The sequence below is a fragment of the Fusarium oxysporum genome, chromosome VI (genome assembly GCF_013085055.1).
Source record: "Fusarium oxysporum Fo47 chromosome VI, complete sequence".
NCBI lineage: Eukaryota > Fungi > Ascomycota > Sordariomycetes > Hypocreales > Nectriaceae > Fusarium > Fusarium oxysporum.
In genome coordinates, this window is record NC_072845.1 from 2232037 (window position 1) to 2255083 (window position 23047).

At 49.7% G+C, this 23047-nt stretch overlaps 8 protein-coding genes across 8 annotated transcripts; 3 read left to right on the plus strand and 5 right to left on the minus strand.

The window, feature by feature from the left end:
• Positions 1-75: 75 nt before the first annotated feature.
• On the minus strand, positions 76-1594 carry FOBCDRAFT_41797 (uncharacterized protein). The gene is made up of 4 exons (XM_031186493.3): positions 1455-1594; positions 1095-1349; positions 295-1035; positions 76-242 (listed from the first exon to the last, which is right to left on the minus strand). The coding sequence occupies exons 1-4, from the start codon at positions 1483-1485 to the stop codon at positions 175-177; spliced, it is 1095 nt and encodes a 364-aa protein (XP_031037628.2). The 5' UTR covers positions 1486-1594; the 3' UTR covers positions 76-174.
• A 207-nt stretch (positions 1595-1801) lies between these two features.
• Positions 1802-3477, minus strand: FOBCDRAFT_41800 (PQ loop repeat-domain-containing protein). The gene is made up of 4 exons (XM_031186486.3): positions 3271-3477; positions 3056-3155; positions 2344-2889; positions 1802-2294 (listed from the first exon to the last, which is right to left on the minus strand). The coding sequence occupies exons 1-4, from the start codon at positions 3382-3384 to the stop codon at positions 2086-2088; spliced, it is 969 nt and encodes a 322-aa protein (XP_031037621.2). The 5' UTR covers positions 3385-3477; the 3' UTR covers positions 1802-2085.
• Positions 3478-4253: 776 nt separating this feature from the next.
• FOBCDRAFT_41801 (phospholipase C/P1 nuclease domain-containing protein) lies at positions 4254-5704 on the plus strand. Its single transcript, XM_031186485.3, has 4 exons — positions 4254-4269; positions 4359-4652; positions 4707-5366; positions 5433-5704. Exons 2-4 carry the CDS (start codon positions 4580-4582, stop codon positions 5612-5614), a joined length of 915 nt encoding a protein of 304 aa, XP_031037620.3. The 5' UTR covers positions 4254-4269; positions 4359-4579; the 3' UTR covers positions 5615-5704.
• Positions 5705-7468: 1764 nt separating this feature from the next.
• FOBCDRAFT_294807 (uncharacterized protein) lies at positions 7469-9448 on the plus strand. Its single transcript, XM_059611854.1, has 3 exons — positions 7469-7911; positions 7960-8045; positions 8096-9448. The coding sequence occupies exons 1-3, from the start codon at positions 7553-7555 to the stop codon at positions 9205-9207; spliced, it is 1557 nt and encodes a 518-aa protein (XP_059465142.1). The 5' UTR covers positions 7469-7552; the 3' UTR covers positions 9208-9448.
• Positions 9449-10933: 1485 nt separating this feature from the next.
• On the plus strand, positions 10934-13751 carry FOBCDRAFT_320679 (fungal trichothecene efflux pump). The gene is made up of 4 exons (XM_059612050.1): positions 10934-11620; positions 11674-11732; positions 11838-12508; positions 12563-13751. The coding sequence occupies exons 1-4, from the start codon at positions 11381-11383 to the stop codon at positions 13477-13479; spliced, it is 1887 nt and encodes a 628-aa protein (XP_059465143.1). The 5' UTR covers positions 10934-11380; the 3' UTR covers positions 13480-13751.
• Positions 13752-14416, minus strand: FOBCDRAFT_226052 (uncharacterized protein). Its single transcript, XM_031186478.3, has 2 exons — positions 14029-14416; positions 13752-13968 (listed from the first exon to the last, which is right to left on the minus strand). Exons 1-2 carry the CDS (start codon positions 14175-14177, stop codon positions 13953-13955), a joined length of 165 nt encoding a protein of 54 aa, XP_031037613.1. The 5' UTR covers positions 14178-14416; the 3' UTR covers positions 13752-13952.
• A 164-nt stretch (positions 14417-14580) lies between these two features.
• FOBCDRAFT_226053 (uncharacterized protein) lies at positions 14581-17627 on the minus strand. Its single transcript, XM_059609703.1, has 6 exons — positions 17112-17627; positions 16853-17013; positions 16050-16799; positions 15924-15996; positions 15662-15874; positions 14581-15607 (listed from the first exon to the last, which is right to left on the minus strand). The coding sequence occupies exons 1-6, from the start codon at positions 17152-17154 to the stop codon at positions 14919-14921; spliced, it is 1929 nt and encodes a 642-aa protein (XP_059465144.1). The 5' UTR covers positions 17155-17627; the 3' UTR covers positions 14581-14918.
• Positions 17628-18114: 487 nt separating this feature from the next.
• Positions 18115-21750, minus strand: FOBCDRAFT_41820 (autophagy-related protein 13-domain-containing protein). Its single transcript, XM_031186474.3, has 3 exons — positions 21123-21750; positions 20959-21054; positions 18115-20911 (listed from the first exon to the last, which is right to left on the minus strand). The coding sequence occupies exons 1-3, from the start codon at positions 21348-21350 to the stop codon at positions 18443-18445; spliced, it is 2793 nt and encodes a 930-aa protein (XP_031037609.2). The 5' UTR covers positions 21351-21750; the 3' UTR covers positions 18115-18442.
• Positions 21751-23047: the final 1297 nt, after the last annotated feature.

Below are 23047 nucleotides of genomic sequence, written 5' to 3' on the forward strand. Positions count from 1 at the left end.
TACGGACCATCATGAATAAATAGCAATTCATATCGCTTCTTAGTTTTCCTGTTGTTTTGTGAGGTTACATATTTGCAGGGATTGAGATAATGCTGAACGCCAAACAAATACCATTATCTATTTTTATCTTTATATAACCGAATTGTTTTTTAAAATCCCCTGTACCCTGTACCTTTAGATGTATCCCTTGAGAATGGCGGCCTCTGCGTTCAATATCGACGAACCAGCAGCACCAATAACGGCTGGAACAGTCAGTCTGAGATAAGTCCTCAGAGGGGAAGTTGTAAGACTCACTGTTATGGCTCAGGGCAGTAAACTTAATGTCAAAAATGCCAGCCTCATCCTCGCGAACACGGCCGACGCTGACAGTGTATCCACGGCCAAGGTCACGGTCCAGACGGGGCTGAGGACGATCAGGCTCATCGTCGCTAAATACCTTGATAGCAGGCTCAGGTGCAGAAGGGCACCCGAGGGCTTGAGCCTCACTCTTGTAATCTCGGAGAGCCTTGCGAACCTCCTCAGCTGAAGGAGCAGGCTTGCGCTCGAAGCTCAAGCTAACACATGCAGTGTGGCCGTCCATGACTGGAACACGGTTGCAAGTGGCAGAGACACGAAGCCCCTCTTGCTCAATGAAAGCAGTTCCCTTGTCGTCAATGCGACCGAGAATCTTGCGGGCCTCAGTCTCGAGCTTGTCCTCCTCGCCAGAGATGAAGGGGACAATGTTATCGATGATGTCCATGCTGGAGACTCCAGGGTAACCGGCACCAGAAACGGCCTGCAGAGTAACAATGGAGACGGTAGAGATAGGTCCGAAAGCGGCTTGGAGAGCGGCGAAGGGAATAACGAGACCAATGACAGCGCAGTTGGAGTTGCACACGAGGAAACCCTTGTTCAGAGAGCGAACAGAGCGCTGATGAGGGATGAGGTCGAGATGGGGGAGGTTGACGGTGGGAACGACGAGAGGCACGAGAGGATCGCGACGGTAGTTCTTTGCGTTAGAGAAGACAGGAATATCGGCCTTGATGAACTCGAGCTCTGTAGACACATAAAGTTAGTGATCAGTTATTGCTGGTACGTGATAGAGAGGGATATACCAATATCGCCAGCGACGTCAGAGTCAAGGCCACTGAAGACAACATCACAGTCCTTGAACTCCTCAGCCTTGCATTCTCTCACAACCATCTCGGCAATATCGCCCATGGGCGCGGCCTGCTTCCATCGGACGGCATCCTTGTACTTCTTGCCGGCAGAGCGAGATGAGGCGCCGATGGCATGGAGGGTGAGGTATGGGTGCTGAGCGAGGAGGAGGATGAAGCGCTGGCCTACAGAGCCAGTGGCGCCGAGAACACCTATATATGAATTAGTATTTGATGTTTGATACGTGTGTAGAGGTGGACATGAGAAGAGATAGTGGTGCGAAATCGGATGGAGGGGGAGTATTGACGGCGACATACCGCACTTCTTGGTAGGGAATTGAGAAGCCATTGTCGGTGTATATATGTTATAGAATCAATGAGAGACTCTTGACGGGGAAGAGGTCAAGAGACTCAGTCAAAGATACGTTGGGGGGGGGGTTGCTGATGTTTAAATTTTGGCGTTGAAGCGAGTGAGTCTAATGAAAGTACCGAGTAGTATATAACCCCGCCAAACTTCCGACCCCGTCATCGGAGCTGAGTCGCCGTATTTCAACAAGTGTAACCCCACTATGGCATGAGAATGCTCTCATGCATGGGTCGAGTTTATCGTCGAATTAAAAGCTTCAGTTTTTCAATTGGTCGCATCTAGAACGTTTATTAATGACTGGCAAAACACATTTTAAAAGACTCATTGAACTGATAAGTAAGAAAAACCCTCCGAAGAGTTATAATTCGACCCGAAGCATTATGTCATGCACCTCTATCCCGAGGATGTCCCAGTATTGATTGTGAGCTTGTTCAAGCTTCACCCTTCCTTCATGTAACCAATTTCTCAAATGCCACGCATATGAATGAATGAAACGCCAGTTCATGCACATTAGAACCTCCAAAAACCTCCCTCCGTCCGTCTCAAAACTTGACTGCCATGTCTTGTCTTGTCGATCGCGATTTAAGGTTCAATTGCGCTCTCTCGTTCATCGTTGGAGTAAATTCGGAACTGGACGAAGATGATGAGATCCTCAGCAATGGTGCCCAGAGAGCCAAGCAACCAAGGAAGCGCGTTCAGCAAGTACTTCTTGTCTTGGGAGTAGGCTACCAGGCTGATACCATAAGTGAGGTTTCCGCTCATTGAGAGCATAAAGAAAAGCAATGCGAGACCTGCAGATTATTAGTCTCGTCCATTGACTGCAAGCATGGATCAACATACCCTCGCATGACTTTTCCCGATGGTTCTTGATAATTTGGGGAATTCGAGCACAGAGATAGAGCGCTGCGCTGATGTATCCCAGAATAAGTCCAGCAAGCTCCATTGGGCTCTGGGCCTCCTCAGGCGCGTCGGGGGTACCAGGGTCACCGCTCTCCCAAGCACCGACCTTGTACGAGACAAACCAGCCAGCGAACCCAATGACGTATACAGCGAGCAGGCTCAGGGTGTTGTGAAGCCAAGGCTTGCTATCGGGGGTTTCGTCTTCGCCTGTCACAATCTTCCTCAATGGGTCCATCGAGGACTCGGTATGTGTCGCATGGCGGCGCTGAGACCCAGGGAGGCCAAAAGAAGAGCTGCGTCTACGGGACCCGTTGATCAGAGGAGACTCTTCTGTAGGATCACTTGATCGACGTTCCCCGGCGCGACTCGCTCGGCGGGCATTAAGGGCATTGTAGTAGACGGCCTGGCCGATGAGGACGATATCGGCAATGCAGAAGTATCCTGCCAGGGCAATTGCAGTGGGAGCTAGGTGGGTGAACAAGGCTCCTAGAAAGCAGTTAGCTAAACTGAAAGTTGGCGTGGTGGCAAGCCACTTCTAGCCGACGTCAAATTTTTTGACCAGGGCGTCAGACAATGGCGTAGCAATGGTATTTGTCTCTGTGCCCAAGACAAATTTTGATTTTGGGGGATTTAGGTAGGAATGAGAACTAACCGATGAGATTTGTGATATCGCCCAAGAGCCAGACGACCAGAAAGGCCATGCTGAGGCCATCGGCGCTCTTGGCCTTGTAATTGGCGAACAATTGGGGTAACTGCAGAGCATCGTTAGCCAAGATGGGGGAGAATTAAGGGTCGCGCATGCAATTGAGATCGCGAATGCGAATGCAACACAAGGACGCGCGAATGAGAGAAGAGAGAGGGACGCACGAGGAGACATATCCAAGAGGTCAAGCTGATGCTACCAAAAATGCCCGACAGAGCCAACGTGACCGGTAACGCATGCGCCGCAGCGGCGATTGAGGTTGAAGCCAGCAGCGGCATCGTCGTCGTTTTCGAAGGAGTCGAAGAGGGTAAATCGAGAAGGAGAAGGAGAATGAGAAGAGGTTTAGATAAGGTAGATCAGATCAAGTAGAAGAGGAAGAGGGTGGTGCGACAAAGGTGGGTATCACGAGGGCAGCCAGCTACAAAGAGAGATCGAGTGTAGGAAGCGAGTAAGCAAGTAAATGTAGATCCAATTCCAGAAGAGGTTCTGTTCTGATTCAGAGTTTACTCGAAACCTGGTCAAGATTCAGAGCTTGTTCTTCTGATTGCCGTCTGAAGACAAGAAAGAGTAAGATAGAGCAAAAATATTTCAATAAGCAACAAAGTTTAATGTTCCACGAACAACGGTTAACCATACCAAACCCAAGCAAGGCAAAGCACTGCAGACACAGGCTCAGATAAGGAGATCCCCAGGTCAGTCCCGTTGTCGGGTTCAACAGTGGAGGTCTTATCGATCCGTTTGGTAACTGGTCATCGTGTATTGGCCAGTTGAGGAGCGCTTATCGTTCAAAGTGACGCACTGGGCTTGGAGATCTTGTGAGCTAAAATATGGAGAACTCGCAGCCATTTCAAGGCGCGTGAGTCTTTTTGTGTGAGCCTGTCCTGTGAGATGCAGGGTCTATCTTCGATAAGAGGCCGATTGACTCTTATCATGATAGTACTAAGGTATCCATCCAGTGCAAGGACATATGAACTAAACTCATGGTATTGACAACTCATGCAGTAACCCCTAGTCTAAATACTTTGCATAACTCTACTGCTTTGATGATAAACCATCAACCTCAGCTCCTCAAACTAGAGCAAATCTCAGCGGCCTCAGCTCCATTCTTCCCAGCCACTTTCAATGTTTCACCGTAGAGCGGCACATGCCCACCATGATTCGCTGTAAGCTTGCCTATCCCGCCTCCAGTAGCTAGACCCCTGACAACTCATGAGCAACTATCGATCGTGCTCCAGGACTAACGTAAACATAGGCAACCTTAGCCAACCGCTTCGCGCTCAGCTCTCCAGCTTCAAACGCCTTGGTCCAATCTAGAATTCGCCTCTTCCTACTCCGTAACCTTGAGCTTAAGCGTGTTCATCTTTTAACATCTCCACTTCCCTCTCAAAGCTTTGATTCTGTTCCCTTCATTTTGTGACTGATAAACCCACTGCATTCCATAGCTTCAGATCTAGCGACCGCCCTCATTCTGTTATGATGAAGCTCCTCTCAGCTGGCGCGCTGGCTCTTGGCCTCGCTAACTTGCCTGGCACTTTTGCTTGGGGCAGTCAGTTCATTAATTCATCATAAAACAATTGTTTAATAAGCTCACACATCACAGGTCTCGGTCATATCACCACCGCTTACCTCGCCAGTCACTTTGTCGCAAACACCACCGAGGCTCACCTCAAGTATATTCTCTATAATGACGAGGAAGACTACCTCGCAAAAATAGCATCATGGGCCGACTCGATTCGCTACACAGATTGGGGTCGATACACCAAAACCTTTCACTTCATCGACGCTCATGACAGCCCTCCTAACAAGTGTGACGTCGACTTTGAGCGTGATTGCAAGGACGATGGTTGTGTCCTCACCGCCCTCAAGAACTACACCCAGCAATCAGTTGAGCCTCAGTTGCCCTTCTGGCAGCGCAACCAGGCCGCCAAGTTCGTTGTTCACTTTATCGGAGATCTTCACCAGCCTCTACATAACGAAGATGTCGAAAAGGGAGGTAACGGTCTCTCAGTAACGTTTGATGGCCGCACATTCAACCTCCACCACGTCTGGGACAGCTCTATTGCTGAGAAGCTGTTGGGTGGTCTGCACGGCGACCCCTTCAAGCTCGCCAACAACTGGGCCAGCCAGCTTGCAGTTGAGATCACAGACGGCAAGTTCGCGGAGGCGAAAGACGCGTGGTTGAAGGATCTAGACTTCAGTGACCCCATCAGCACGGCACTTGCTTGGTCCCGGGAGGCCAATGCGCTCGTCTGCACTCACGGTATGTCGATTACCCCAGCAGCAGCAGCAGCTGTATTCGCAACTCGTCTCTAACATGGATCTACAGTTCTGCCCGAGGGTGCCGATGCCATTGTCGGTCAGGAACTCGGGGGCGAGTACTTTGAAAAGGCTGCCCCTGTCATTGAGGAGCAGGTTGCCAAGGCCGGTTACAGAATGGCTGCCTGGCTGGACAAGATCGTGGAGGCTTACAAGGATGTTGAGCAGAAGCAGATGTCCGAGGAGCTCTGATTTATTGTGTATGTAAATTGGAATGTTCTGGACATTTTTGCAGCTGGTAGCTTCTTATAAATGAATGTGGTATGGTCTTTGAGAATGCACCCTTTTTGATTATAAACTTGGGCTATTTGATGCTCCGCGATATCTACACGATATCTTCAACAGAGAATGCCAAGACCACGAAATGCCATGTGGAATCAATGTGCCTTGGCCCAGAATTTCAAAACATGACATCATTACAATTAGGAGAATTGAATGATTCAGGCTCGCTTCGTGATCATGATTCATCCAGTGTCACTCCAAGCCTGAGACGAGTGATCAGTCAACAATTGCTGAAGGATTTTGCAAAAATACGGATGAAACAGGAACTTTGGGGAAACCGTGAATGTCTTATCGATATTGTAAGCTTAAAATACAATCGTGATACTGAGTGAGATATTGTTACAGGTCCGGTTACAGGGCACTGTTTGGATGCTACCTCGTGGTTGCAACGCCAATGTAAGGCATTCATGCTATTGCTAGTCTGCGACGTATCTGCAACACGCCTCCAACTTGTCTGTCAGTCATGAGAACTGGTTGGATAGAGCTTAGATCTGGGTGAAAAGTCTGGATGAGATAAGACTGAACTCAATATGCCTGAGTTTGTGAGTGTAATAAGTGAAGAATCTTTCTGAATCTCCGACAACCTGTTGACAGTAATTCGTGAGCACATATCGTGATATGATATAGTAGTATAGCAAGGGTTGTTAGTATTGCTCTCTTGGCATTATCAGTTACCTAGGCATTAGAAACAGAACGAATAACCACGCAGATGATAGTGGACGAGCCAGGTCGACAATTACAAGATTCACCATCCCAGAGAGGGCATCGTCTATTATTCATCAGATTCTCTCGATCTGGCTGATGAGTTTTCCGTTACAGGGCGGACACTCTCCGACACTCGCGCTTAACAATGGTAGTTTCGAGCTTCAGTGGACGAAACGCGCTGTGCTTGGAGTTATAGGCACCCCTGGCAACTAGCTGCAGGTACAGGCCAGTGCATACTCTGATTGGCTGCGCAACCAGTTACACAATACCAATTGGGAAGGAGGGGGCACGGGCTGAGACGTCTGCAGCCGCATCTCATCTCCAACGTCAACTCCTAACTTGGATCTCTACTATTACATACTCACTCAATCGCCTCTCGGAGATATGACCGTCCGCCAAGATTAGCCAAGCGCTAAGGAAATACACTACACTCGCTCACAATCGACTAACATTCTCCAACGTCCCTGTTACACCACCTGAGAACAATCATCTCGACCTGCCCTGACCAACTGAGAGCCCAGCCCGAACAGGCATCTCTGGACCCCTTGGCCAAGACGTCAGGTCGCTTCTGCCGCTGTCTCATGTTTTCGTTTCTCGGTCTCAGAAGTCCTAGGCAGTTAGTGCTGTCACTGTGTTCCACGATGTTCTGTCTTGGTGTTTCTCATCAAGTTTGATCGCTGCCCCCTTGCCTCTCAAGCGAGAGATAGATCTTGGGTACTATTGCTCGCTTCAGCCGTCGTCCATGGCGTTGTGACCCTGAACCGGGCCCCTTCAACCGCCCAGATGCCATCCGGTCTGATGTGCAAGCCCGAGACGTTGAATTGTCTGGGATTGTCATAATGAAAGCCAGCCTCTTTTCTCGGCATCTTCGTTTCCGATCATCATCTCCAGTTTTCCCCGATGCTTTAAACCCTCGTCCCTTCGTCCCAAAATCGTACCATCTTCTCTTCTCTTCAGCTCTGGTAGTGTCTCTTTCTTTCATTCGTTCCTTTGAGACCAAGTTGACTTTACTGTGACCATTCTTTTTTCTTTATTTCGAATTGGTCTGGCACCGTTCGAAAACTTTTATACAACATTGTATTTGCCCTCGGCTTCATTTCATTTTTCACTTTCTCTCGGCAAGATCAACATAAAGTCATCACAATGCAGGTCAAAGGCGTAATCATTGCTCTTCTGGGCATCTCTGCCATTACAGAAGCTGCTGTTGTCCAAAAACGACACCCCCTGGCTCGCGCTCTCCAACGACGACAATTCGGCGGCGGTCGATTTGGAGGTGGTGGCCGTGGAGGAGGCGGTGGCGGCAACAACGGTGGTCAGGGCAACAATGGCGGAAACAACGGCGGCCAGGGCAATAATGGCGGCAACAATAATGGCGGCAACAACGGTGGTAACAACGGAGGCGGCGGTGGCGGCGGCAACACTCTGGACGCCAACGCCGTGCAAACTGGTTCGCAGCAAGATGGCAACAACCCCGGATCGGATGAGCAAGCTGCCTCAGCAACGTAGGTCACATCTACCTTTAAGAAAAAACGACCATTAACATGACTTAGGGATAACAACAACTTCATCAACTTCTGTGCTGGTCAGACACTTACCAATGGAGAGCAAAACCGAGACGGCTCATGTAACGGTATTCGTAAGTTTTACGATTCCCTCTTTCCTCTCTACATATACTGACTCCTACAGCTATGGGAAAGATTCCTGGAGCCAACAACATGGTTTCTTCAGTCTTCACATCGCCTCAAAACGGTGACAACGTTGAAGCCAATCAAGACTTTGATATCTCCGTGCAGTTTATCAACTTTGCACCTGGCTCGTTCACTAATGCAACAACCACCTACTATTCTGCTCCTCAGGACCTCGACGGTGGTGGTAACATCATCGGCCATACCCACGTCACTGTTCAGGACACTGGCGATAGTCTGAACCCTACTCAGCCTTTGGACCCTCAGCAGTTTGCCTTCTTCAAGGGTATCAACGATGCTGGTAACGGCCAAGGTCTCCTCACCGCCAAGGTTGACGGCGGTCTGCCTGCCGGTAACTACCGTATCTGCAGTATGTCTGCCGCATCCAACCATCAGCCTGTCCTCATGCCTGTTGCTCAGAGAGGAGCACAGGATGACTGCATCCGTATCACCGTCGGAGGTGGCAATGGCGGCAACAATGGCGGCAACAACGGTGGCAACAACGGAGGTCAGGGTGGCCAGGGCGGTAACAATGGAGGTAACAACGGAGGTCAAGCTGGTGGCCAGAACGGCGGCAACCAAGGTGGCCAAGGCGGTGATCAAAACGGAGGTCAGGGAGGTGATCAGAACGGAGGCCAAGGCGGTGGCCAGAACGGAGGAGACCAAGCTGCTGATGCCGGCGGTGACCAGAATGCTGGCGGCCAAGGTGGTGATCAGAACGGAGGTCAAGGCGGTGGCCAGAACGGAGGAGACCAAGCTGCTGATGCCGGTGGTGATCAGAACGGAGGTCAAGGCGGTGGCCAGAACGGAGGAGACCAAGCTGCTGATGCCGGTGGTGATCAGAACGGAGGTCAGGGAGGTGATCAGAACGGAGGCCAAGGCGGCGACCAAAACGGAGGCCAAGGCGGCGACCAAAACGGAGGTCAAGGCGGTGACCAGGGCGGCCAAGGTGGTGACCAGAATGGCGGCGGTGGCCAGGGTGGTCAGGGTGGTCAGGGAGGTCAGGGTGGCCAAGGCGGTAACGGAGGTGGTTTCGGCCGCGGCGGCTTCGGTGGTTTCCAGGCGGCTTCAGCAGGGGGTGAGTCTGGCAACAAGACGGCCTCAGCAGCATGAAGACTATGACTGGTTATCAAAGAGGGATAGACAGAGCCATTCGACTTGGCCGTGGCCCTGGCGGTTTTCGGTGTGAGTATCAGTGGTGGTCCCTAATTCGAGAATACTATTTCGCTCGAACAAGGACAGTAATCAGGGTGGAGTTTGGGTGTCTGCCTAGTTAGAATGGTTTTGGGTTTACATACATCTATGGACAATAGATGATGGATGGATATGAGCTGGAGGTGAATGTACGTCAAGATATGTTGTTTATTAGTTGAATAAGATTTGGTCACTTAATTACGATTGTCTTTGGAGTTGTGATTATCTGCTCTGATAGCTGGTCGCTCTGTGTATACACTGAAAAGAGCAAGACAATGGTGTTGAGGCGTGGACTGGACTATACTTAGTCAGGGTAGTTGTCGCAGAGTTGTGATATGAAACGGGCCTATCAGGGCTCAAACAACAACAGTTTCGTAGCGAGTATAACAAAAGATCAAGTGGGTGTTCAAGTTATAGGATGGCGGTTATATGTAACAGTCATCAGCATGGACAGGGAAACCGTTGCACAGCCTACTTTGATTTTAGGTAAGTTTGAGGACTCAAAATAGCTTTTTTTTATAGTGGTCCTATGTCAAAGTGACATGATATTCTTGCGGATATAGAATGTAGTTTTAGCCAATCAATCAAGCACACAATTTCATTCTGTGGGCAACCGACACTCTCGGAGACCTTCTCTCTCACATTGTATCTGCACATGAACCACTATAAATGACGACCTTATATAAGGGTAGTCTTTGTTAACTTCTCCTGGATGTTTCTGTTTGTCAACGAGTTGGTTTTCTTTTTTTTTATGATTGACACGACTATGGATATGTAAGTTTGTTACCCTGTACACAAGACATGCTTGCCTGGGAGCTTTCAATAGTAAATAAAAATATATTTAAATATATGTAGAGAATCTCAGTAAAGAATCCATATGGCCTGGTAGTCTCCTTTGAGGAAAGATATAAGTGTCGGAGAATGCCAAATGCCCGCTGAACTCTTGTGTAACCATGAGCATTTGGGACAGGGGATTATCACATGTCAACATACAGATGTAATGGGTAAGAAGGTCGCAAAACCGATCAACTGATAATTTACTCTTGTCGTTAATTTAGGGCATATTATTGCTAGAATTGGCCTTCAAAATCACTAGAGTTTCTTTCTTCTAGTAACTTCAGAGGTTAAGGTTGGGAGGAGTATAACTCAAGGTCCAACTTGCCAGTGATACTTTATCCTTGAGTTCTGCAACGCAACTGCCTTGTCAAAAGTATGAGTAAGACACACCTTCTCCCGCTATTTGCCCATGGTGAACCTGAATTTCAATACTGCAATGAGGTAGCACTTGAACCGCTGACTGACCTTGTGTTGAATTCATATGAGACATTCGCTTGCTCTCCCTCCAGCCAACATCAAGCATCCCAGATCCACAGGCATTGGCATCAGGTCTTGATACATGAGACAGAAATTCAACACTGTTTACTGCTTTTGTCAACAGAGGCTTTACGGGATCGCCACAGACCAGTCTAAGGCCTGAAAGCAGTTGAGTTTCGTCTCGGCTGACCACATTCCAAGCAACCAACCATCAAATACAAGGTCCGCCAGACCTTGTCCTGACAAAAAGAACCCTGTTCTAGAAGAAAGTATATCCGCTCTCCCCGCCCAAGCAGGCCTGGCTCATCCAACGGCCTCAGCGAAATAAACTCGAAGCCTTACCTCGTCTCGCCTAGGGCTACGGTCCATCCCTAGCCTAGACCACTCTGTCTGACGCCCGACACGACTCATGGAAGCACAAGATCATGGATAAGGGCCCTAGCCTGGGATCACTCGTAGGGATCTGCCGATCATTTATGGGTTTGGGTTCTGCCTTCAACTCATGTGCTGGCAATGTTGTACTCACAAGAGAAAACATCGACTACCTCTACCACCGGTCACGCGTAAGTGCGAGATACAACTCGATCGCCATAACTCGGAGATATTCCAGCGGTTGATGATGAGCCATCTCGAATCTCCGAGTGATTGCACTTCCTGACGTGACTCCTCAGATTATGCTGGGACTTTCTCGTATCCTCAACACCGCAGAGTATAGACTAGACCTGAGTTGAGACATTTCAGAGGAACTTGACTGTCAAGGATTTCAAAAATAAACACCATGTCGAATCTCAGCCATATTGGCGTCGATGGCTATATAGGAAAGGAGAGGGAATTCGAGACATTCGGCCCTGAAGATAGTGGGGATGGCTCAGGCAGCCCCCAGCCGACTGTCAACGCTGAGGAGATCATCATGGCTGATGGTACTGTCGAGTATGTTGACAAGAATGCCTTCGGCGATGAGCTCGACCGAATGCCTAATGGCTACTATCGGAGTCCTCAGTTCATTGGTACTCTTGCTGTAAGTCTGATATCCAGACCGAGACTGAGAAGGGTACTGATTTTGTTCCATAGGCGCAGTGTCTAGCAAGTACTTGCGCATACCTAGGATGGGTGCTCCCCTCAAATACTCTGTATGTGTCTTCATCTTGCATTTGCCCCTGTATCAGCCGATCCTTTTCTATGGTACCGTAAGAACTGCGTACGTTCTGTCGAGATTACTAACGTGGATGCCACAGCGCTTTGATAAATGCCGACATTGGTCCTTCCGCTCAAATTGCATGGGTAGCGACAATATGGACTATGGGATCTTCTATTGGCTTTCTTATCATTGGCCGTCTGTCCGATCTATATGGCCGAAAGTGGATGGTCATGAGCACTACTCTACTGGGCCTCATCGGTTGCATTATTGGTGGCACCGCAAAGAGCTTAGGTATGCTCATCGCTTCGAATGGGTGCAATGGTCTTGCAGCTGCTGGGCAGCTCTCCTTTGGCATTGTCTTAGGTGAACTTGTTCCTAACAAGCATCGAGGTCCCATCATGGGTTTTGTCTTCTTGACGTCGATCCCATTTGGAGTCTTTGGCCCAGTCGTAGCCCGAACGATGATCGAGAACATACATGAAGGCTGGCGCTGGAGTTACTATCTGGGCATCATTCTGAGTGTAATCACTCTGGCTCTATATCAGTTCCTCTACCACCCACCAACCTTTTCTCAACTCCACGTCGGGAAGACGAGAATACAGCAAACCAAAGAGCTTGATTGGATTGGCATGTCTCTTTTCACCATTGGATGCGTTCTCTTCCTCGTTGGCCTTTCTTGGGGCGGTACGACATATCCTTGGAAGAGTGCTGAGGTATTGTGCACATTAGTCACTGGTATAATGACCCTTGCCGGCTTCTTTGTATATGGTATGGTTTCTTGATCTCAAATTTCTCTTCAGAGTCCGCTAATACTGTAGGAAGAGGCTTACTTCTGTTCTGTAAAACCCCTGATTCCGTCCAGTGTTTTTAAGAACACTGGGTTCGTCGCGGTAGTCACGTGTGCGACTGTTGCCTCCATGGTTTACTACTCCTTAACAGTTCTCTGGCCTACAATTATCAGCGCACTGTACACCACAGATTCCATCAAAGTTGGCTGGCAGAGCTGCGTGATTGGTGGTGGAGTTGTTCTGGGCCAAGCTATGTCAGGTCTCGCTATTGCCTATGTTCCTCGCCTCAAGATCCAGTGCATATGCGCTGCTGCTCTTGTTATGACTTTCATCACGTCGATGTGTTCCCTATCTCCTGACCGGTGGGCAAATACAATCGCATTCGGGTTGATTGCATGCACTGCCGTTGGGTACATTGAGAATGTTGCAGTCACCTGTGTAACTCTGCTCTGGGAACCCCAAGATATCGGCCTAGCATCTGGCATTCTTGGATCGATTCGTGCCCTCGGTGGTGCCATTGCTCAGGCTTTGTATGTCTCTATTCTCAGCAACGAGTTGACCAGGAAGATGCCCGAGTACGTGTCACCAGCTGCAACTAAACTTGGTCTGCCAACCAAATCCCTACCTTCACTCTTTGAGGCTATCAACAAAGGCGATTACTCAGATGTACCCGGTATCAACAAGGCCATCATTGAATCAGTCGGAGATGCCGTTGCCAAAGCCTACACCAACTCACTACATTATGTCTTCTACGCCACTGTACCGTTCTCATGTATCATGCTTGTCGCCGCTTGCTTGGTTCCCGATGCCAAAAAGTTCTTGACGTACAATGTTGCAAAACGTCTCCAGGATAAGAGCTTCCGTAAATCCTCTACCGAAGCCAACGAGGTCGCGGTTCAGGCCATGAATGAATGTCATCCAGATGAGGCTAAAGTGGCATCGCATGTGTAGACTTTCTAGCAATTTTCTTCAGATGGCTGCGATGTTACGAACTGTGTATGAGGACGGGAAATGATACGTGGTAATGGGTAACTAGAGCTTGACAATTCTTTATGGGACGGTACTGATATGAATCGATAGAGTAACATCGATTAGCGGACAGTCGGAGACTAACTCTGTAAAATTGATCAAGACGTTGAGTAAGCAAACTCTTAACATAGCATTGAGGGTTTAGACATGCCAGCAGAAAAGAATATGTAAACCTAGTAAGTGACATGTTCAGTTCAAGTTCGAATTCAACGAGCTTTAGTCCTACTTGTGCAGGATGGAGACGCTTTGGAGGTTGAAGGACACGCTTAAATATTATGAAATTCTTATCTGCTCAAGCCTTTAACACATCCAAATAGAAGAGTTCTTAGAACTGTCTGAAAACGCCAAACCAAATCACTATAATCGAATCAACCACGGGCTAGAGAGCTCAGTCTCTAACCGCGCTGAGGACTATCGAAATATCAGTAAGTATGACTCCAACTACTCAACCCATCGAAGGACCGAACTCACGCGCAACCTTGAGGAGTAACTACGCCAAAAGGACAATCGCCAGAGAGCTTCTCAACGATCTGGTTAAAGAACACAGGCGTGACGACAATGCCGGCGCTGACGAGCGAAGCAGCCGCTGAGAGAAGCGTGACAAAGACTGTGGTCTTCATGTTGATGATGCCGATGATGGATATGAATATGTGTATAGTGGCGTGATATTGAGCGGCCAGAAGAGAGTGACACTTGAAGTTACAGAACCAGCTGAAACGACAAAAAAAATAATTAACTAGACAGGGTAGAAGAGAAAGAAATGCGTAGGGCAAAGAATTAATATATATTTTTTAATATGTTTAGGGGAAGAACAAAAGAGGAGGGGAAAAGGGAGACAGAGAGAAAATGGAGACGGGAGGCGGCAAAAAATAGGGTGTTACAGGGGCGAGACGGTCGAGGTTTCAGGTTGTGAAACGAAACGAGGCCGTTACTGGTTCGCGAGAGGGAGACTATTATCGAATATGGATATATCATCCGATCCAAAATATTTGAATAGAACATAAAAAAGCATAGAATTAATATCATGAACTACAGAGTGGGAGACATTCAACCCGAAGCTTGCTTTGACCTGGTCTTTAATTCTCAACATAAACCCCCCCCTAGTCCAGCCTATCATCTATAACGTTGCAATACGCAAACTATTCCAACTAGCGACTATAAGGCAACTCGTATCGAATAGACATGGCAAATAATAAATATAAAGATCAGAAGCTTCAAGGACCAAATCAACAGGAGCCCAGGAATGATCAACCCAAGCAAAAAAACTTGACCACTAAAACAAAAAGTCCCCGCGTGATGCACGCGTCAGGAATGTATTGAAGCTATAGCAACAGTCGACTATCCTCCAAATCATCAAATCCTTAGTAAACTCCACCGCTTTGATAGTAACTGTCTGGTGCAGGAGCCGAAGGACCATCGCCGGGTGGCACATAAGGCTTGTATTGAGCCTGACCACCAGCACCACCTTGACTGGGCAGACCATGACGAGCGTCATATCCGCCGGCATTTCCAGGGTTCAGAGGGGGAGGTGTCATGACACTCTGAGGAGGAGGGGGAGCTGACCCTGTGGGCATGGGAGGGACTTGGGAAGGGTTGTAGCTCTGGTATTGTTGAGGCTGCTGCTGATGCGTTGCATAAGGACCAGGGGGTGGTGCGCTGGCGTTCTCGTTGGGCTCTTCAGGAGAATACACCGAGCTTGAAAATGTGGCAGCCGAAGTCGGTTGGTGTGGGTTGTTGGTTGCTATAGGGGAATCGTAAACAGATGTAGCCAACTCTTGGGCTCCGTATGTGCTACCAGGCCGTCCTCCCGTAGGCGCTTGCGTGTAAGGGTTGTTGCTCTGAGATTGGTTGTAAGGGTTGAAGTTCGGGCCCGGTGTCGAGGTATTGATAGGGGCTGGCTGTTTACCATTGGAAGGAGACTCGTTCCGGGGAGGGTAGGGCTGCGAACCAGCGGGCACCTCAGCTCCTGCTACATAGAAAGGTGCCGGTTGACCTTGAGGTTGGTTCTGGAAGTTAGGGGGAGGAGACGATGCTTGATAAGGAGGTTGTTCTGTAAAAGGTCAAAAAGAGGTTCTTCCATTGCAAGGCCAAAGGACCATCATACCTTGTGGGCCAGGAGTATAATATCTTGAGGGGTCCTGAGGAGCTGCTCCCTGGGGAGGATATCCGCCAGCTTGAGGATAGCCCTGACCGGGACCCGGTCGCATTGCGTATTGCTGGTAGTTGTGCTGAGGAGGGTGGGCCATGGAAGACTCCAACAGAGCCTCGTAGTCCCGTCTAGCCTTGATGAACTTTTCGTTCAGCTGTGTAAAGTCATCTGAGGGATGTTAGTATCATATCCAATCCTGGGGGCCTCCAATGCTTGCCCTTCTTCTGAGAGTACTTCTCGATCAGCTTGATAAGCTTGGGTCGAATCGCAAGAGTCTGGTGGTAAAGCTTCTGCAGAACCTGTTAGCATACCGAAAATATTCTGCATCATACTGGGTGCTTACGGAAATCTCCTCGTTATCTTCCTCTCGGGGCGCTGTGTTGGAAGTGCTCAATAACGTGAGGAGCTTCTCAACGTTCTTGATCTCGGCGAACACCTCGGCTTCCATCTGAGCCTCGCGTTGTAATTCATCCGGTGTGGGATCGGTGAGCTTTTCGACATAGTTGAGCGGGAAGATGCCAGTCTTGCCCCTGAGAGAGCCTCGCCACCAGTCCTTGTATACACTCTCGAGAACAGCAATCACATCACCCTTCTTGAATTCCAGCTCTCCGGGCTCAGAAGGAGCAAAGTCGAAGAGCGCACGTACCCGGCTCACCGTGGCCGCTGTAGTTCCAGCTGGCGCAGAAGGAGCAGGGCTCTCTGTCTGGCCACTAGGACCGGCTTGTGCGCCTGGGCTGCTTGCAGCAGTCTTCTTGCGCTCCTCCTCCTGCAGACTCAATTTGAGAGCCATCTGCAATTCATCCTCTTCCTTCTGGCGATCGAGCTCGGTGAGGCCCTGCTTTTGAGGAGCACTTGGGGGCTGGATGTTCGGATTGCTTCGTGTGGCACGGTTGTAGGCATCGCTCATAATGCCCAACTCGGGATCGCTGCTGAACATCTCGGACCAGCTCTTCATGTGCTCGATAATTTTAGACTTGACTTGTGTGTGGGTATTACGGTCGTTGGTAAGACGGAGGAGGGCATCTGTAAAGGCACGGCTGGAAAGTTCGCGGTGCATGTTCTTCCCACAGTTTTGGGCTAGTGCATGCGCAAGCTGATTGAGTCAGTAAAACAAGGCTTCACATGACGGCGTGGTATTCAACATACCTCAAGAGTGTAAAGCTGGACATTGGCGTTGCGATGCGCAAGACGCCTAATGATGCTCTGAACAGCCTCCTTGGGGCCATTTTGGTCGTTGCCTACTTTGTCGCAGACCTCGATAATGGCGCCCCAATCCTCAGACGTGAGGTTCTCGTCGGTGGCCTTGGCTATACCGGTGTTAGTCGCAAGAAAGCACATATCGAGACGAGAGAAAGTTATTGAGATTCTCTTGCCCGAAGCCATCAAAGCGGAGGGCGCTACATACTGACGACCTCATCATAAGGGCCTGCTGCTGAGGCTCGGAACATGGTGGTTGGTGATTTGACTTTGGGTATCAGTTATTGGCGGGGATGTAGTCAACGCGAGAGAGGCGCGGGATGAATTCGTCGGCTGAGAGCCTTGGGTATCTAATGCGAATATCCACCGTATATATAGAAGAATAGTCTCGACGAAAGCGACGATGTTGCTGTTTGGTGGTGGAAGAAGGCTGGTGATAATGATGCGAGATGCAAGACGAAGGTCCCGTACCAAGACCCTGGGTTACGTCGTCGGCGGTCGCGCTCCACACAGGCACGTCACTTCTGGTTTGCTCGATTACTCTCAAAGGGTAAGTAAAGCGTCGTAGGCGTCTGGCGTTGTCTTCAGGGCGAGAATATAGTGAATGGGTCGAGTGCGAAAAACAAAACGAACTCGTTAATAAAGTAAGGTAGGCCCGTGAAGAGAGTTTGTAGGTAGCGAGTGTTTAGCAGAACAGGCTTCCAGCTTCGCTTTTACCTTTCGCTCGCTCTGATGACGAACGAGCGGCGAGGGAGGTAGCGGGGCTGAGCTACCTACCCCGACCCAGAGGACAAGCTCCCTGGCCCATGTGGCTTGAAGGCCACGCGTGCGCCACAACGACGTCCTTCGCTAGCAACCACATTCAGAAGTGCACAGCCAACTTCTTGTCGAACAGGTTTGATTCCATTTTTACTATCATCTGACTCTCTGACATTGGCGAGATTCTATTAAGATCTGCTATTCATCTACTGGGCTGAAGCATGCTATTTAGGCATTCACTGGTAAAAACTAATACGAAATATGCTGTTTCTATCCGTTTTTACGGAAGAATTACTTTCACTGCGGAGCCTTTAATTACTCGTCTTCAACTTCGTGACGAGTTGCGCGTCCCTTATCCCTTTGGTGACGTCCTTACGTGGCGTGGTCCTCGGATTGGGTATTATCGGACAGAGTCCCAAGCTTCACATCAAGAGAAAACACCCCTTGGCACGTATATCCCATACATAATGTAAATATTCTGTGGCTCGCCTTATAAGAAGGATGCCGCTTGCTAACGCTACAGTCAACGCTGCTTTGAATCGTATCAACCTATGAATAGTGTATACAAGTCCATATACGCCGCTTCCATCCATCCATACATAAATAACTTGGCAATCTACTGTATCACGCATCCAATGCGCCATCCTGCCTGCAACTCCACTGCCTTTGAAACATAACTCGTGGCTCTAATGAAGCTGGGGTGTCGTTGCTCTCACTTTGCCGTTAGATAGATCTTGCATGTAATATGTGTCCAAAAATGCATATTCCGATATGTCATTCTCACCAACCCCGTCTTGAAGCACCACGGCTTTCATATCCTCCCTTATCTGATGTAGCATTTGTAGCCCCATGGGCGCCGCTGCGGGCTTCTTCGATGCTTCGCCGACCCTGCGGATCCATTTCTGACAGGTCAAAGACCAGAGGCTCCTCGTTAATCGAGTCATCGTCACCCCGGACCTGTCTGGTGATAGATCCGGTAAAGCTTCCACGCGATGATTGCGGCGGTGTCTGCTTATGTGAAGCCATACCCATATACCGCCTTCTACCAAAAGGTGAGCTAGACGCTGCTGTCGGTATCAGTCCCTCAGGAGGGTTCTCTTCTGACAGACCGCGCTGCATCATCCCTGGCGTGTCAGAAGTCTCGATTTCAGCAGCTGGTTTGAGTTCATCCGATCCCCTTTGAGTTGACCCTCCCTCAAGCTGCATCTGCCTACCCAGCAAGATGCTTAGAGTAGGTGGTTCTCTATCATCAGCACCTAAGCTGATAGATCGGTGCGCAAAGGCGGAGTCAGGCTCATCTTCATCCGCCATCGACCGATTGTGGAGTGCAACAGAGCTCGCCCTTCGCTCATACGTTGCTAGCCGAGGTGACAATGGAATGTCGATGGCTGTCGTTCCATCTTGTGTAACCGTATTCTCTCTGATCGTCCCTGGTGCAGGGTTATTATCAGATGCTCGCCCCTGACGTGAAGTAATTCGTCCTTGGCCAGTGTAATCAATAATCGAGTTCTCGCTCAACCTTGACGGAATTGCTGGCGTGTGGGGTGTATGAGGTGAGAGTGGCTTCCCAGGAGACGACGAAGCAGACACAGAAGCTGGTGCAGTCATCCCAGGCACACTCGTCAATTGTCGACTGGATGAGCTCGATGACCTCTGCATTTGTACAGACGATGTCATCGAATCCGTGAGCGCGTTATTAGAGTCCCTCATTTGATGAAAGCGCGATAGTTGCGCCACAGTCTTGTTTGTTGCTGATTCACCTTTCTTTGAGGGACCAAAGCTTTTCAAGGTCTTTTTACTGTCCAGTGCGCTGATAAAGTCTGAGAGGTGTTTATGGTCGTTCTGGAGCGAGTCTGAGCTGGTTCCTGCGACCTCATCCAGGAGGTCAGATCCTGGCTGTGCCACCGATGAGGCCAAACTCTGCCTGCCACTGCTGCCCTGCTCGTCATCACCAGCCCTGCTGGCTCCTCCAAAAGATAGACGACCACGGCGATGTGTGAAACTGCTACTATAGCGACTAGTCGATGCTGGTCGCGGGGAGCTGGCAACAGCAGGGTCTGTAGATGCCGAAGGAGGAGGACCACCCCGCAGAGAAGCTGGCATACCAGCAGTAAGAGATGTTCGGTTTCCTGCTTGCTTAAGGGAAGGAATACCTGGACGAGTCGACGTTTGAGGAGAAGCCGGCTCAGGATCAATCTGCCTTGGGACAGGCGAGCCCGAGAGCGAGCCCGCCTTGAAAGGCTGAAAAGATACTGAAGGACGCCGGCTTGAGCCCTCGGTCGTTCGCAAAGGAGGTCGTGCTGCACTTTGACGTACTGGCAAAGAGCTTGGACCACCCACACTATTCTGTGCTGGCAGAGACTCTGGGGGTGAGCTTGTGTCGGAGCCTGGTGGTCGCACCGATCTCAAAGCCGAGATTGGGCTGGTCCCCATTGGGACATTAGTGTGAAACGTTGAAAGACTTCCATATGCCTGCTGCATATCACTCAAGTTTGGACGCGAGCGGTTGTCACGCAGTGACCCTGCCTCCGTCATCTGCGCTCTTGACTGGTCATTCAGCGGTGGAATGGAAGGTCGGAAAAAGTTCTCGTCCACTCCCATGAAACGAGAACTCAGTAGAGCCTCAGAGTCATCCACGCGGAAATTGCAATCATTGCGATAGGTGACAGTAGTGCTTAGTCGTCCAACGGGCACCTCTAAATCGCCAAACATGTACTCCGTCACGGGGTCTGGTCTGCCGTCAATGGGAAGACGCAGCTGATCATTACGTGAGCGATCAGACTGAGATAAACGTATTCGGCATCGTGGAATAAGCGCCGGGTGTGAGTTCTTGGCGGGACCTTGGCTGGCAAACTTCCATGCTGGAAGAAGGCGAGTCGTGATGAAAAGAGACCGGAAGAAAACAATGGCCTTCTTGTAGATGGTGGGTAGGATCGGGCCAAAGTCCGTGGGTATTACGCCTGAGTACTTGAGCTCGACTCGCCACCTCTCAATGATAACCTCGTTGTTTCTCCGGGATGCGCCAGACGAGCTATCGGTAGAGGAACCGGATGAGTTCAGCTGTTCCATCACATCCCATCTCTTGCCAGCCTCATCAACGATGACTAGACTCTGACTGTCTTTTAATCGAGAGGTATCTAGATAGACCTCGATGACCATTGGAGGAGGGGGGTTATCGAAGCTACCGCAAGTCTTCCAGATCTTGAGCTCATCTCGAAAGTCATCAATCTCATCCGTCTCTATTTGGAACTACACCAATATTAGCGACTGAGTGTGCAAACAGGCTGCAAACCTACCCATTTGTTGGGTTTCCGCCCACCGTTGGCCCCGCGCGCAGGCTTGGATTTGATGCGTGAGTCGAGGACGAGTACGGCTGCCTTTGCATAGAAGTTCTGCAGGGGAGAGAAATTGTTAGCAACGGACCTTGGCCAATGTATTCTTGAATCCCGGCCATTCATACCTGTACTATTTGATCGAGCTTCTTGATCGAGTCGGCTGGAGGCGCTGGTGTCGGCATATCTCCAATAGTTGGCGAGCTGGGTGTGTCTCTACCAGCAGCATTAGAGCCAGCTCGAGGTCGGGATCCCAATGCAGCTTCTCTGGTGCTGTTGGATCGAGATGGAATGGTTGGATGGTGCGTTGCACCTGGGGATGACACCCGGGCTGGGCCACGGGGTTGTTGATGCATCGTTATCGGTTATCGTATATCGTATCGTGTCGTGTGCGCAAAGAAGAGGGTACGGTCGTAATCGTTGGTTGATGAATGAATTGATCACGAACGTATAGGGATCTTGATCGGCCACGAGACCTGCTCATCCATAGTTCATGTCGTTCGAGGCAGTTCAAGTCGATAAGGGTGAACGGAGAACGGAGGAGTTGATGGATCGGTAGTCGGCGGTGCTTGGGTCGGGGGAGTGTGGAGGTAAAAGTGCAGGCAAAAGTGTAAAAAAGAAGAAAGAAAAGCAAAAGGCAGAAAGCTCAGGTCCAGGTCCAGGTCCAAGCCCAGGTATCTCCTTGCCGTCGGTCGGTGAGATGCAGACGCAGATGCAGGCAGCCAAACGCAACTCCCAGTCCAGGGTCGTTGTCGTTGTAATAGGTCTGAAGTGAGGTGTGAGAGAAGAGGGTCTAACACTGTACAGTATAGGCCAATCCAGTCGCACTAACAAGAGCCCAGAGATGGTACAGGTACCGCGGTTTGCTTGTGCAAGGCAAGGTACTTGTTTGTGTCCGCAAATAGAGATAAAACAAGACGATAGGTCGCGGGTTGCTGCAGCAGGCCCAACTCTGAAATAGAAGCAAGTTTGATTGTGTTTTGTCAGAGCCGGAATGACATTCCAACGGCGACGGGATGAGAGGGAAAAGGTACAGTAAACAGATAGAGACAGAGACGGAAGAGGTCACCACCAACGACCTCGTGATGGGATGGGCGACAGGGAGTGGATTGGATAATAATGGGTTGTCGTCATCGGCTAGAGCCTCACGTCACAGTCACAGGGCTCATGGGCACGTCTTGCGCCTGAGTCGAGTCAGCTATTAGTTGATCAACACAAGATGAGAATAATAAATGTTGGATTTACCGCAACTTGTCCATGTCCAAATTATATGAGCGAGTTTTCTAATCTATCTCGCTCATGTCTTGTGACCTGCCGTAGACTACAAGATAACGATCCATCCATATTCATATCAATAATGCATGCATGGACCTCAAAACACCGGCACCTCAAACAGCCCTCCACCGAAGGGGGGGGCTCGGATCGTACCCAACAGGGGATCTCGGTCAGTGCATTTCAGTGGATGCTTTCGATAATCCCGGGGGCTTTAAGCGCCTCCATGATCCATCCTCGATGGAAACCCACCTCCATTCATTTGCCCGGCCTGGCTACTCCAACCCCAGAGTTTCAATAAGTCTTACAGCACAGCATCACGCAATTCAAGGGCCTTCAAGGACATATGCAATGCATTGACCCTATTTCACTATTATTAAAGAACTTCTGCTATAAACTAGGCAGAACATCCTTCATTACCCCGTTCGTCTCTTCTGGTTGGCTCATGGTGGTTGTCACATCTAAGCACCAGTCATAGATGGGATGTTGACTCATGACATTCCCCTCCTCTCCCCGACTCTTTTCCACGAACGAGATAAGCCCTTCAGCTTATCTTCAAGCTGAGAGGCGTTGCCTGCTTGGCCGCAATGCTACTCTCCGTTATCGTAATGCTTCTGCCTCTGGTATGTATCTGTAGCCTTCTCTATGCAGTCTAGCTTTGTAGATCCGGAACGTTTCACGCCTTTCATCAGACGATCTCCACATGTCCGCCCTCGATAAAGACTGTTCTCTCTCATTGTGGAGGGACGACCATGGCACTCTCACGGCAACCTTGAGAGTC

Coding starts and splice junctions, on each gene's coding strand:
- FOBCDRAFT_41797 (XM_031186493.3), bottom strand. CDS start 1,485: ATGGCTTCTCAATTCCCTACCAAGAAGTGCG. Junction 1,350..1,454: donor ATTCCCTACCAAGAAGTGCG/GTATGTCGCCGT, acceptor ATTCATATATAG/GTGTTCTCGGCGCCACTGGC. Junction 1,036..1,094: donor TGACGTCGCTGGCGATATTG/GTATATCCCTCT, acceptor ATGTGTCTACAG/AGCTCGAGTTCATCAAGGCC.
- FOBCDRAFT_41800 (XM_031186486.3), bottom strand. CDS start 3,384: ATGCCGCTGCTGGCTTCAACCTCAATCGCCGCTGCGGCGCATGCGTTA. Junction 3,156..3,270: donor CCTCTTGGATATGTCTCCTC/GTGCGTCCCTCT, acceptor GATGCTCTGCAG/TTACCCCAATTGTTCGCCAA. Junction 2,295..2,343: donor TCGGGAAAAGTCATGCGAGG/GTATGTTGATCC, acceptor AATAATCTGCAG/GTCTCGCATTGCTTTTCTTT.
- FOBCDRAFT_41801 (XM_031186485.3), top strand. CDS start 4,580: ATGATGAAGCTCCTCTCAGCTGGCGCGCTGGCTCTTGGCCTCGCTAAC. Junction 4,653..4,706: donor TGGCACTTTTGCTTGGGGCA/GTCAGTTCATTA, acceptor CACACATCACAG/GTCTCGGTCATATCACCACC. Junction 5,367..5,432: donor TGCGCTCGTCTGCACTCACG/GTATGTCGATTA, acceptor ATGGATCTACAG/TTCTGCCCGAGGGTGCCGAT.
- FOBCDRAFT_294807 (XM_059611854.1), top strand. CDS start 7,553: ATGCAGGTCAAAGGCGTAATCATTGCTCTTCTGGGCATCTCTGCCATT. Junction 7,912..7,959: donor GAGCAAGCTGCCTCAGCAAC/GTAGGTCACATC, acceptor AACATGACTTAG/GGATAACAACAACTTCATCA. Junction 8,046..8,095: donor CGGCTCATGTAACGGTATTC/GTAAGTTTTACG, acceptor TGACTCCTACAG/CTATGGGAAAGATTCCTGGA.
- FOBCDRAFT_320679 (XM_059612050.1), top strand. CDS start 11,381: ATGTCGAATCTCAGCCATATTGGCGTCGATGGCTATATAGGAAAGGAG. Junction 11,621..11,673: donor AGTTCATTGGTACTCTTGCT/GTAAGTCTGATA, acceptor TTTGTTCCATAG/GCGCAGTGTCTAGCAAGTAC. Junction 12,509..12,562: donor TGCCGGCTTCTTTGTATATG/GTATGGTTTCTT, acceptor TACTGTAGGAAG/AGGCTTACTTCTGTTCTGTA.
- FOBCDRAFT_226052 (XM_031186478.3), bottom strand. CDS start 14,177: ATGAAGACCACAGTCTTTGTCACGCTTCTCTCAGCGGCTGCTTCGCTC.
- FOBCDRAFT_226053 (XM_059609703.1), bottom strand. CDS start 17,154: ATGTTCCGAGCCTCAGCAGCAGGCCCTTATGATGAGGTCGTCA. Junction 16,800..16,852: donor TCCAGCTTTACACTCTTGAG/GTATGTTGAATA, acceptor TGACTCAATCAG/CTTGCGCATGCACTAGCCCA. Junction 15,608..15,661: donor TTATACTCCTGGCCCACAAG/GTATGATGGTCC, acceptor GACCTTTTACAG/AACAACCTCCTTATCAAGCA.
- FOBCDRAFT_41820 (XM_031186474.3), bottom strand. CDS start 21,350: ATGCATCAACAACCCCGTGGCCCAGCCCGGGTGTCATCCCCAGGTGCA. Junction 21,055..21,122: donor AGCTCGATCAAATAGTACAG/GTATGAATGGCC, acceptor TCTCCCCTGCAG/AACTTCTATGCAAAGGCAGC. Junction 20,912..20,958: donor GGCGGAAACCCAACAAATGG/GTAGGTTTGCAG, acceptor ATATTGGTGTAG/TTCCAAATAGAGACGGATGA.